Here is a 14,407-nt window from a genome sequence, read left to right as displayed (position 1 = left end):
CATTGCTTAAGTAAGTAGGAGGAGCACAAAGTTCAAACACCTTGTTGCGCCAAAGCGTCTACATAACAGAAAATAAAGGCATTGTTACACCAAAATCTCGAGACTTCCTTATTTCTCCCACACCTTCATTATATAGATCTAGTTCGTAGTATGTATTTACATTAGCAAAACCACAAACAGATAACAGCTGATATTCAGGACATTAGCCTTCCAGAACATTTTAATCTAAAGGGTTTGAAGGTTGTAAAGAAATCTCTAGGAATTTTTTCCCCTTAAATGTCTTGTTAAAGTGGCTTATTATTGGGCTACCCTATTATTGGTAGATTAAAATTATCTTAAAGTTGTTGAAACTGGTCTTTTTTATAAAACTTACGAAAAATCATTAAACCATCGGCCACCATCGGAACCATTACCGGTAGATTTTTGTTCAATCTAAAATACTGGTTCAAGTTGAATTTCTTACAAGTACCTATTCTCAGGCCTGCAACTCGCTGACATTGTGAAAAAGTTGTCGAATTCCCGGTTTTGAGTTCCTGCTTAGGTGTGGGTGTTCTTTGTGAGAGTCCCTTTACACCAAAAATTTCCATTTGTCCACACACAGCTAATAAGAATACAAAATCCATAGAGCAGGGTTTCCTGCCTGCTGCCTCCCTGCTGTCATCGCTTTGTTTCGAATTTAATATTTTTTTTTCCTGTTGTATTTTGACAAGAAATGCAAACAATGCTTCTCGACTATAATACACTTTTAATCAGGTGGTGAATTTATGTATAATCACATAACAGAATGAAAATCCTGCTCACAATTTCATGTGCAAGTTGTTATGTTTTCCATTTTTAACTCGCATCTACTATCTACCAGCACAAATATTTCCAAAGTATTACTTCTTTTTTGTGGGGAAACTGACGTTTAAACCTTTGAAAACATTGTCACATATAAAAACTACCATTCAATGTTGGGTAATATCTGTTTTCCTTCTTTCTTCCAGACTTTTGTAAAACAGCCAGGGAACCATGACTGGGAAAACGCACCCTGGTCAAAGATCCCCAGGGAAGAACTGTCAAACAATAAAGTACAAACCAGTTTCCACTTCCAACAAATGTGTGAGGGCTAAAGTTATTAGCAAGAGCCCAATAGAAAACAATAACAACATTAAAAGTTGTAGTGAAACTCAAAATGAACTTTTATTGCAACAGATGGAACAGTTGACCATTGGTACAAAGCTGAATGCAGTGACAAAGTTGAACGTTGTAGCAAAGTGTGATGATGACATTAATCTTTTAGAAAATAAAATTAATGAACTCAATATCAACGATGATAAAGTGAAGGAACTCAAAGTCAAGGTTGAAAAGTCTGAATTAGAAGGTAGTGTTGGTGGTAGTGATAGTGAAAAGGAAGAAGAAGAAGAGTTATGTGAAAGAAGTCCAGCTGGAAGAATAAAATCTCAACAAAGACATGCTCCTTATGTGAATGTGGTAAGTAAATGCATGATTATTTAATTTCATTTCTGCATACATCACAGTTTGCACTCTTGTTTCAAGTGTAAGGTGTACTTGAAACAGCAGTACTACTAGCATTCCAATTTTAGATTTTTCATTTTTTTCCCCTAATGTTGTTTTGAAGTATTGCATAATCAGTTTGCATTCATTCATATTATGATTTGCGTATTTCCAGGACCAGGTCATATTTTTTTTTCTAGTCTTCATACTGATATGGGGGGATCTCGCACACCCTCTAATTCAATTACTTATAAGTGGTAAAGCTGAAAACTTTGTTGACAGAATTTGATTCAACAACAAAAATGCCAAGTTTTGTGTGATTACCCATATGCTCCAAATAACTTACATATTCATTTATTAATTGAAGTGTTATTTTGAGTCCACTTTATGAACAGAAAGGCTAATCGGGACTGGACCTACAGTTTAAAGTGGGATCTGAACCACTGTGCCTCCATCAGATATCAAACACGGGACCCTTTTGATTAAAAGGTGATGACGTTACCACTATGCCATCAGGGAGCCCCCACACACATATTCATTTACTCAATATAGATGAGAGCCAGGTAATTGGCTGGTTAGTCCTGTACAGAAAGTGATTTGTTAAATTTAGTTTTGAGTCCACTTTATGCTCAGATTGGACCCAATTAGCCTGTCTGAGCATTTTTTTTTTTAAAGTGACATTCGAACCACTGTGTAACTCCACTGGGAATTAAACTAGAGCTCCTTGATTACAAAGTCACAGTGTTACTACTATGCCATTGAGAAGTGAAAGTAATTTGCATACTTCCCACTAGATAGGAGAGCTCACTACTCCTGACATGCTCCCATCTACTAGGGATTTCGAACCACAGTCTCATCTGACACCTCTCATTGATGTGTTATGCCTTGCATTTTATATTGAAGAATTTACTCTGCATAGTTAAAGGGTGTCCTACCCTACATCCCCTCACATACAACCCCTGAACGGCATGTTGCAATATTCAGGGAAGCCCCTCCCCTATGACATAGTGGTAACGCTGTCACATTGTAATGAAGAGGTCCCAAGATTTGGTTCCCAGTAGAGGTATACAGTAGTTGAGTCTGTAGGTCCAGACGCGATTAACCTATTTGTCCATGGTGGACTTAAGCTAGTTTTCAGACCAAAGCACAGGCGATAAGCAAGCAAATCCTCAGTAATGAATGCAACCTGTCAAACAGAAGCAACACATGTCACTTGTGTGCTCAGACTGGGTCTTTTTCTCCATACAATGACCGATTCTGAAAGGTGCAAGACTGTACTTGAAGCAAACATTCTCTGAGTCTTGGACTGGAAGTGAAAGTCTTTCAAATTGCATTGCCAAATACGGCAGCAGCACCAATGCATTCAATATATAAAACTGAGGACACATTGTTCTTCCCGTGTTTTAATCACTTGTGTTTCACCATAGAAATCAGATGGCATTTTAAAATGCTCCCATACATACATTTCCACACGTTAGAAGAACTTCAACCAACAAGTTACTGACTTCTATCTCCATGATTTCAAACAAATGCTCTTTGTACCTTTCAGACACAGCCTATCCATTGTGTTGGTGAAATGTTTTGCTTTAGACTGAAGGGGCTCGTGTCGCTTCTGACTGATATCTCCCAAAAACAAACTTTGGCAATGTGGAGGGCATAGGCATAGCTACGGGGTGTTCCGGGAGCTTTTCTAACGATGGAAGCGGCCCCGGTGCCCACCCAGCGTCGAATAACATGGGTACCTGGGGGAAACCCTGGGGGGTAAAGGCGGTCAGGGGCGTGATGCTGATCACATCACCCCCACTTACGACCGGATCAAGAAAGTGTGGGGCGTTACCCCCACACCCCCTATACGCCTTCATGGCGTGGTGCTAAGCACAGGGGAACACTTTACTTTTTTTACGGGGTGTTCCGGGTGTGCGCACACCCTAATGGGCTGCTTTATCAAAGAGAATTAAAGACAGATATTTCAATAAGAGAGGAAATAAGCGGCAGTTTGTAAGAAGTTGAAAACGACATTACTTGGTACACACGTGTGCATTATCGCTGATGAAACGAGTGTCTAGTTTTTCGATATTTTGATGTCATTGGAGAAATACGATATTTACTGCATTCTACTCTGTACTACAGCGCTTTTCTTCTATACCTGTCACAAGCTGCACTTGTGAGATAGCTTTCTCCAAGCTTACCCAAGTTAAAACTAAATTAAGAGCAACTCAGAAGCAGGATAGCTTGGAAGCCCTGCTCTTGCTATTTGTGGAACAGGAAAAAGCTTAGTCTATTGATGTAAATGAAGTTATTGATGAGTTTAAGAACATTGTACCTTTTGACAGACGTCTCTTCTTAGATATGACGTGTATTTTGAAGTATTGGTTTGTAACATTTATGAACATTTTGTGTGTGTGTAATTTCTATGCAATTTTATTTTTCTACTACATATATTCAGAAATTTTCAACACTGGCATTTAGTGAATTTATATTCCTTTACAAACATCAGTGCAGTTAAAGAGCCAAGTGATTGTGTTGCAAAATATGCTATTAAAAAGGTACAAGACCTCATTTTTTTTTCTTTGTGCACACCCAAATATAAAGTTCGAGCTACACCTATGGTGGAGGGAATAAAATTTAATGCATGTTAGGTAATGAAGTGTCATTGAAATTAATCATGGAATTTTGGTCAAGTGTTACTTGAGTTTCATTATTCCCCAACTCTGAGTATTAGGCACATTTCCAAGTGAAAAAAGAAGCATGTTCACTATATTCCTTCTGATATGGATACTAAAGAACTAATAGCTGAATCTCATGTTTCAGGGGAACAGAGGAAACAACTGCCACCCTGCTCTACAAAGTGGAGGATATTGTACCACTACCCAATTTTCTCAAATTCAGAATTACATAGCTACACAGGAGTATTTTGCAAACTGTGGTGTGAAAGAGATTGAACAACCTACTGTACCTTATCCAAATGTAATATCGGTGAGTATTTTTTATTTTTTTAATGGATGGAACTGTATGTTACACTGCATTCATTATATTTTGATATCTGATGGCTCACTTAAGCAAGCCACGAAAAATCCCGGTTGCCAGGTCGTCATGGCGACTTAAAGTTTCAGCCTGGCGACTGTGATCTTATGCTGTAATATGTACAAAATTTTTATGATTCGAAGTTCAAATTGCAGTACAGCATAAGTTATAAAAACCTCTTAGGGTTTTCATGATATACATTTTCAAAGTTTGGGTTGTGCTACCTTTGAAACACTCTGTAGTATGCACAATTGCTAGTATGTAGTTTTCTGGCACCTGATTTTCAGAGCTGGCGCCTAGCTTTGAAAATTTTTTTTCGAGCACTGCACTTAAGTATTGGGACATACCGTAAATGCCATCTATTTCCCCCTTTTTGTTTAACCTTCCTACCGGTTCACTAGGATGTGGGGTAAGAACAACCCATGTTACTTCCTGGCTAAAACAACTGTTATGGGTTACTGCCCTATTGCCTGACAGAAGTACAAGAGAGATTGGGCATAAAAACAAAAATACAACCTTTGAGCAATGACAGCTATTTATTTATGCAAGGATGCTGGTACAGGGGAATTTGCACAAACGTTGCATACATTTAAGAGTTCCGTTGGGAACACAAAATGTTATGAAAAGAACAATAGAATAAATCCCATATGTCAGAAAAGCTTGCAAAGGAAAATATGCAAAAGAGATGTTTGGGCAAGATAGGAAGAATTAACAAAATACTAGGGCTGCGCCGGTACTAATGCCAATGTGTCCGTATCACAAAGTATCCGTTGGAATTTATTTACCGATGCCAGCCGATACTTTTCCAGCATTTGTTCTTTCACGGTGTATGCAAAAATGCTCCGCAACACTTTCTGGGAGTGAAATTATTCAAAATTTAAAGTTGCTTTTTATTCTACACCAGTTTTGTGTGAAAAACTTCATTTTGCGATTACATAACATGTTGTTTAATATGTTGATATAATTCTTCAATATTTTAAAGGAAAGATCTTGCTAAATTGATGAATATAATTGAAGTGGAATGCTTACAATCAAATATTAGTCAATATTTTGAACAACTTTTAATTAGCTATCTCAATTTTCAAGTATCGGTATCGGCTCAGCCCTACAAAAAATCCAAACTAAGTGCTCTGAAAGCAGCAATGCAACTTTGAGCAAACACAGATACTGCTGTTCATCTGAAAACAGTAATCTGCCCAGGAAATATATTACGGCAGAGTGGCTCCCAAAAAATTGATTGTTAGCTTATTGGTTTAACCGATCTTGTTTTGTTTTTACGGAATCAAAATTTCTGCAACGGGTCTGTAACTTTCTGCCACATTATGTAATTTTTTTGTAATTCAAAATGAACACAAACCTGAATTTATTTTTTTAACATAAACTTCTATGCAGCTGTATCTTTAAGATATAACCCATCATGGTCATTAACTTAAATGTAATTAGTGAGAAAGATTTGGGTTTATTAAGGACCAAGACTATTCAGTAATTTAGTATGATTGATTATATTGTAACATTATTCTTAATTATTGAATTTCACACACAAAATAAGTATTTAGGTGCAAAATTCTTCTTAATAGACAGTGCAAAGTTACACGGTAATTTATAGAGAATATCGTCATTTTACTTTCACTGAACATAAGGCTTCTCAAAATAAAATTATGGGTTTTATCAGTACTACAGCTACCACATATAGAACTAGCTTTTATAACTTAAGTGAATTCATGTTCAGAAATTGACATATTCTCCCTTTATTTTGCCAACAGAGTAACAACCAAAGGAATTCCATATCAACTTTCAATTTGGAACCAGTGAATTACAATTGGAACATACATAATCCGTCTGTCACTGATCCATGTTTATCCACTTCAGATTACTTTCAAGATGAAAACAACTTTGCAAGTAAAACATTTCCACACTTACAAGATTTTATAACCACAGAACAGTACAATACCCAAGATGATGCAGACACTGACATTTCCTCCATAGAATTGAATGACATGATCGAGAAATTATTTTCTGGAGAGCTGATAAAACACCCAGCTTTGAATTCTGCTTTGGATAAGATTATGGGTGAACTGAATGCTGCTACATCTGCAGAGAGTTCTAAACCAGTACCTGTTGCTCAGTGTGAAATGAAGGTTCCCATTTCTGTGGATAACACCGATCAGTTCTGCTATTCGCCAACATCCTCGGACACATCAGGCTACTCTTCTCCCGTTCAGTCACCACAGGTAGTACCACCGGGAAGGAACCGTTCCCGCAACGAGAGCTTCTCCTCAAATAACTCTATGTTAAGTTCATGCATGGCTCTGAGTCCCCCCAGCAGTGAGAGCGGTGTAGAGGATACAAACCATTCACTTATCAGTTCAGAAGAGAGCATTCCATTATCACACACTGTTGATTCACTTTCGCCTAGTCCATATTCCTTGTCCCGATCCCCCCCTGATCCGTCACCTGTTGGGATCCTCATCCAGCTACCTTACAAGAAAATTGAGCCAAAACCCGAGAGACCAACTTTCCCCGTACTCAGTGCCAGGGAGAGGATTCTTGAGAAGATGAAAGATCATATCAAGGAGAAAGCATATGTCATCGTTTTTTCAAGGAGAGAAGATGAAATATGTGGTGATGATGGAAACACGTAAGTAAACATTAATAGTGATTGCTATTTTAGTGTATCAAAGCTTTTATTTATACAATGGAAAAAAATTATCTAATTCATTGTGTAAAGATGTAATCCTTAGGGATGAACATTATGTTGCCACAGAATAAAGACATTAAGTTTTATTTAATATGAAAATACTATTTACACTAAGTGTGTTAGGTAATATGTAAAATTTTATCATCTGTTTTTCGCCCTTATTAGTACAATAACAATTAACTAAAAGCCATATATTTAACCATAAAGGGCTATTTGTTATCTGTAATAAAGGTTACTGATTGAGGATTAGCATCAGATAAAATTAAATCTTGCAAAAGTATCCTCCAGTTTGCTGAAAAGTAACAGAATGTTCTTACAGTTGGTGTGTATTGAATGGCATTTGCACTGTGGGTTAAAAACACTTTCAATTTGTTAAAAACTATATTTGATCGCATGGATTTCATATGCATTCATTCCTCGTTCTGTACATTTGTCATGGTTTCAAATTAAACTTTGAAGAAAGTACTGATATGTTTTCCTTCAATTTCAGGAAGTTGATGGATATGTTGGTCAATTACAACAAAATCCCGTTAGAACTGGCATATGCTTTGATTGAACGTTTGAAGTCAATTGAGGGAGGATTGACAGCTGTTAATCGACAGAAAGAGGTAAGGAGATCTAAGTGGTTATATATATTATATATGTTTCAACACACCTTGCATATCTGTTTGTGCTGTTGCCGTCAATGATTAATTATTCGTGTACTGTTATTAAATGCATAATATCTTTCACAATTCGCGAAGGCGAAGAAAAACTTCTGTGGGCTGATTACATATCAAAATTGCCTTAATATTATCATAAATGGAAATGCAGCAAAGCACATTTTGGTAGAAACTTTTAAACTACACAACTGTTACAAGAATATTCCATAACTATTATCACTGTTACTATAGCAACGACAATGTTGCCAAGCACATATAAATGTTGTACAATTTAACATAAATAGAAGACAAACATTATTAAACATCAACTTGAACATTAACATATGAAATTATAAATAGATAATAGTTATAATTGTACATCTACAAGTGACATGTTCCCAGTTTCCTTCATCTCTCCAACATCATCAAGTATGAAGAAATAAGTCATATAGAATAAAGAAAAATGAATATAAAAAACTAATAAGATATGAAAAATCCAAACACCTCAAAGATAATATCAGAAATAATAGTAATACATCAAAGGCAAATTGGAATGTCATAAATGAGCAAAGAGGCAAAAACCCAATAAGCATAATGAAAATACCACGTTATTTGAAAATGAAGTAGAAATAACTAACCCTAAACATATTGCGGATACATTCAATAAGTATTTCTCAAACTGTCCCATTGACCCATAAAGTGCCCAAACAACTAAAATTGAATCAAATACTGTATTGAACTCCATTTATTTAGATGAAATAACCCTAAATGAACTAGAAACTACGATAAAAAATTTAAATAATAAGAAATCTGCAGGTCCAGATGGTTGGTCAAATCATCTAATTAAAAAATGTTCTCAATACATAACATTACCACTACAGTATGCTATAAATGCCTCTATCAATAGTGGAATTTTCCCAAAAGTACTGAAGAAAAGTATAATCAAACCAATACTCAAAAAAGGAATGGAGACAGAAATAAAAAACTATAGACCAATAACAATCACATCATCTTTCTCAAAACTGTTAGAGAAAATCATTTGTAACAAAATATACGAATTCTGTGCCAAATATAACATAATTAATCCACTACAACATGGTTTCCAAAAGGGTAAATCGACAAGTACAGCTACTTTTCAATTTATTGAGATAATTATAGATGATTAGAACATAATGAGATACCCTGTGCAATTTTCCTGGATCTGTCCAAAGCCTTTGACTGCTTAGACCACTCTATGCTCAAGCAAAAAATATACAATCTTGGCATTAGAGGAAATACATACAAACTAATAAAATCTTTTCTCATGGATTGTCCATAGTACACCGAGATACTACTTACTGAAAACTTCATGGTTCACAAAATTATATCTGACACTGAATATGCAAAAACAGGAGTCCCTCAAGGCTCCATACTAGGCCTGCTACTGTTCATACTATATACCAACGACTTACCCACCCCAGACAATACAAATATTTTAACATACGCAGATGACACAACCATAACGTGCAGTGCAAATACACAAGAACAATTGGAAAGACAAACCTACATATCAGTAAATATAATAACTCAGCACTTAAATTCATATAACTTGAATGTAAACTATCGAAAAACAATGTATATGGCTTTCAATCCTGGAAATAAACCCAATTTTGATAATATAAACTTACAAATAGATGATTATCAAATCAATTATGAAAATCCAGTTAAATTTTTAGGTTTAGTTATTGATGACAAATTAAGATGGACATATCATATTGACCTTGTATGCAAAAAAGTAGGGAAAAACTTATATCTCCTGAAACTCCTAACACAATATCATGTATCTGAAATAAACACAAATCTATACTATGGACTTATATATCCATACCTAGAATATTGCATAATAGCATGGAGAGGAGCTGCGCAGGAATACACTCAAAGATTGCTTACCCTTATTTCAAGTGGGCTCTGCTTCAGTTTTCAAGGCTACTAAGATCGTCTTTCTTCCCCCTTTCCCTTGTGTTTCGTCTTTCTCTCCCTCTTACTTTCTACCTTTCAATTTATATTTCTTAGTTTCTCTCAATTTTCTTAGCATTCTTTCCAATTCTTTATCCCTTTTTGCTGTGATTTAGTTATTCTGAAGATTTCTTATGCAGGGCGAGGGGGTCAATAGAAAGCTGAATCATTCTCTGGTAGGTTAGCCCATTGTAGTACATGCTTACGCTGCTAGATGCCTCTTGCGAGGATCCGCCTGCATCAGTCTGCTGACCGATGTTGTCGAGTGAAGTCATGGTGCCACGTATTACATTTTTTTTTGTTAACCACCTCTCTCTTGTTCGTCGTTTTTATGATGACTGAAAAGTTTGAATAACACTGCTGTGAAATTCTGTTTTCTGTTAGGGAAAACATTTCAAATACTTAAAACATCTTTCAAGGAAGCTGCTGTGGGTAAAAACAAAAGTTTACAAGTGGTTTTCCTGCTTCAGGAATGGTGAATTGTCACTTGCAGACCAACCTCGCTCAGGGCGACCCTCGACCTCCCGAACGGATGTAAACAAGGCAAGAATTCATGAACTTATCTTGAAAGACCGTCACAGAACAATCAATGAACTTGTTGATTTGTCTGAAACGTTTGCATGCCACGGTGAAATGAAAACGCCCCGAGTTGTGGCAAAGTGGGGAGTCCTGGTTTCTACACGACAGCGTGCCAGCGCACAAAGCCTCGAGTGCGAAACAATTTTTAACCAAAAACGTCATGACCCAGCTTATCCACCCACCATATTCACCTGATCTCGCTCTGTGAGACTTCTTTTTATTCCCCTGGATGAAAAAAGGCTCAAAGGAAAATAAAAAAAAACGATGGAGGCATTACTTTCAAGATTACTTTGAAAAGTGAAAAACACATTTACATCTGTTAATTGCATCAAATGGACAGTACTTTGAAGGAGACTAAATTTGTAACATCTAAAAATAAATACACAGTTTTTTTTATTACAAAATTCCAGTTTCGTGTGGGTTCCCTCCTCGTAGTATGGGTATGGCCTTAGCCAACCCTCAAGCATATGCTTACTCTAATCACAAGACCTCGGAAAGTAACAATAAATCAAAAATGTATGTTAGATTAAATTAGCAACACCCTTCCTTCTCTTTGTAGGGCCTTAACTCCGCCATTTAAAACAAGGCGTTAATAAATAATAAATAAATAAAATCTAAAGCTGACAATAAGTCTTCTATTAAGGTAACAAGGGTCAGTTACGATTTATTGAGCCTGTGGTTAAGACTAGGGATGGCCAGATCCGGATCCGGTTGGTTCCGGATCCTAAAATTTTTCGGATCCGGATCCGGTACTTTCGGATCCAGATCCAAAACTTTCGGATCCGGATCTGGTACTTCTGGAACGGATCCCTTTTGCCATCACAATGCGCTTCTTCGGAAAGTAAGAATGTGTTTATAACATATTGTTAGTGTTTGTGTGCGCGTGCGCGATTTGTAATTAATTAATACACTTACAAGGGAGGTCTAAGTCTCCCCCTCCAATTTCCATTAAACTTGGCAGGTGTATAGAGGGGTCCAAAGGAAGAAATACGTGTTTTTGTGTTTCAGCTAAAAAACTGTTTTAGGGGGCAACCCCCCCCCCCCCTCAAATGTCAAGATGAGGAGAAATTGAAGTGGGGATCTGACCGCGAAACTACGTAAATATGGCATAGGAAGAAACAGGGGGCATAGAGTCTCTGTATACACCTGCCACATTTCATGGAAATCGGAGGGGGGACAAAGAGGTCAGATGATGCCCACGTCAATTTGTCCTCGTCTTGACATTTGAGGCAGGTTTTGCACCCTAAAACAGTTTTTTAGCCGAAACAAAAAACACGTATTTCTTCCTTTGGGATCCTCTATACACCTGCGAAGTTTCATGAAAATCGGAGTGTGACACAGGGGTCAAATGCCCACTTAAATTTGTCCTCATTTTGACATTTGAGGGGGTTTGCCCCTGAAACAGTTTTTTAGCCGAAACAAAAAAAAACACGTATTTCTTCCTTTGGGTCCCTTTATATACCTGCCAAGTTTCATGCAAATCGGAGGGGGACACAGGGGTCAGATCCCCACTTCAATTTGTCCTCATCTTGACATTTGAGGGGGTTGCCCCCTAAAACAGTTTTTAGCCGAAAAAAAATGTGTATTTCTTCCTTTGGGCCCGTTTATTCACACACCTGCCAAGTATCATAGAAATCGGAGGGGGACACAGGGGCAGATCCTCACTTCAATTTGTCTTCATCTTGACATTTGAGGGGGTTTTGCCCCAAGACAGTATTTTAGCCGAAACAAAAAATACGTATTTCTTCCATTGGGCTCCACTATGAACCTGCCAATTTTCATGGAAATCGGAGGGGGACACTTAGAACACCTCCCTTGTTAGGCTTATACTTTGTAATTAAATAACACTGCATATATCAATTTGTAAAACTGTAACTGTAGAGAAATTGTATAACTTTTGTATAACATTTCTATCTTGTTATATGCGTTAAAGGTTTCATCCTGGAATGGAATGTCTCACATTTATGTTTGTTTCCATTTCCAATACATTCGAATGAATACATATTCGTTTCAATGGAATTTACAAAATCACCTCTGACATTTTATGTTAAACAAGTAAGATTATTCTTGTGCACGTGTGTGTTAGCCGATGCGTAGCAAAGTAATTTAGGAACAACACTTGAAAAAAATTATTGTAGGACTAACTAATGAAAAATTTCTTTGTAATCAAAGATCATAATACCGTTTAAGGTGTGGTAATATTATAATGGGATTGAGATACGAAACTCTCGGATCCGGATCCAGATCCGAAACTTTCGGACCCGGATCTGGAACTTTTGGATCCAGATCCAGAACTATCAGATCTGGAACTTTTGGATCCGGATCCAGAACTATCAGATCCGGAACTTTTGGATCCGGATCCGGATCCGTTTGGCCATCCCTAGTTAAGACCCAGTTGGCTTCATACAACTGGAATGTCTGTGTCATGGAAGTGAAACTTATTTGGACCCCGGCAGTGAGATGTTACATCAAAGCGATGAGAGTCACTTTACCACAAGTGCATACACTTAAATAAAGCATTTTTCCCTCCAGGTTATAAACATTATCTGATGAAAAATATCTTCAAACTAAAGTCAAACTTTCCCTGTGACACAATCCCAGTACAGAGATTGCCATTAACAGGGCCCGGATAGTTATGCATATTGCATGAATCATATATATGAAAATCTTGTGAAGTAGAGGGAGTTTTTTTTTCTGAATATAAAAATATTCTCACCGAAAACAGGAGTTTCAGGTTTGAAAATTTGAGATGATATGTTGTAATCAAGTGCAATCATGATCTGCAAGAAATGTAACTTTCCTTTTGTTTATAAAACAGCAGCATAAAACGTATGAGCTGAAAAGAGAACAATTGTCTATTTCATGTAGGGCTTTGCGGTAGCTGCAAGAAAATATTATAAAAAGATAGGATTTTTTTTCTAAAGTGCATATTTAGTTCAATATATCACACCTTTTTAGTGCATATCTGCATGCATATTTTAGTTAATTTAAGTGCATAACTATCCGGGCCTTTGTCAATATGGGATGGGTTCAACCTTTCCGTTGAACACAGTCTGTACTTTCCCAGGGAGACTTGCAACCGGGCGTCTGAAAATTATTACAGGAATGGCAATCCTTTTCCCCGAAGAGCCATAACCGATGTGAAACGTTGAAGTCTACAGCATTCTAATTGGCCCCATAGGTGTTGGATGGGGTTCAGATCTGGACTCTGGTAAAGCCAGTCCATTTCAGGAATTCAGTTGTCCATAAACCATTCAATATTTGGTTGGAGTTTGATGTAAATTAGTCTTTTAATAATGTTATTTTTCTTCTTTTCCAGTGTGCTCTGTACCTGGCAGCGGTAGTAATGCACAGTGAACCTCTAATAGCAGGATACATTGCAGAAGTACTTTCCCAGAAAGGAATTGATTTAAATGAGGTACGTGGAGGAGTTTTAGCTTTAGTTTTTGTTTTCATCAAGAATGGTATAACAGTAAAATGTGTAGATATAAATTATGTTTAAATATTTGTGTCTTATGTGGGCAGTTATGCTGTATTTGTAATAAGGTCGAATATCTGTTTAATGCAGTAATCCATAAAAACATATTTAGAGTTGATTCTCCTCGTCGTCAAATAAAATAGTCATGCAATATCAATAGTTAATTTTTTGGCATCAAAAATATTGTGAGCACAAAATTATTGGTATTATTGTATCATTGTGCTTCAGTTAATTTGCCTTACGTTTTATCTCTGTATAAATCGTGAGATGAATTGATGCATTATTTAGTGGCCATAAATATTCCTTTACGGTTTGAAAGTTTTTTATTGTCATCATTTATAGACGGTTGATTGAAAAAGTAGCGCACAAACAGGAGTACAAACAAGTAGAAAGCTCAAAATATAACAAATTTTCAGTAGCAATTAATATGCTTAAAAGTGATGCTTAGTTGGGGGAGACCTGTGAAGGTCATGAACCACATGATAGATAGCAAGA

General features: G+C 36.7%; 1 protein-coding gene across 2 annotated transcripts in view; it reads left to right on the top strand.

The window, feature by feature from the left end:
- LOC145986646 (uncharacterized) overlaps nt 1-14,407 on the top strand; it is a 55,394-nt gene that overhangs the window by 14,676 nt on the left and 26,311 nt on the right. For both annotated transcript variants that reach the window (XM_083120915.1, XM_083120914.1), the window contains exons 2-6: nt 987-1,473; nt 4,309-4,473; nt 6,285-7,159; nt 7,710-7,827; nt 13,754-13,852. In XM_083120915.1, the coding sequence (XP_082977041.1) occupies nt 1,012-1,473; nt 4,309-4,473; nt 6,285-7,159; nt 7,710-7,827; nt 13,754-13,852 (1,719 nt within the window). In that variant the 5' untranslated portion in view covers nt 987-1,011. The remainder of the gene's footprint in view (nt 1-986; nt 1,474-4,308; nt 4,474-6,284; nt 7,160-7,709; nt 7,828-13,753; nt 13,853-14,407) is intronic.

This window comes from Lepisma saccharinum, chromosome 4 (genome assembly GCF_977018435.1).
Source record: "Lepisma saccharinum chromosome 4, izLepSacc3.1, whole genome shotgun sequence".
NCBI lineage: Eukaryota > Metazoa > Arthropoda > Insecta > Zygentoma > Lepismatidae > Lepisma > Lepisma saccharinum.
The sequence above is the reverse complement of the archived record's forward strand: the minus strand, read 5'-3'. Positions and strand labels throughout refer to the sequence as shown.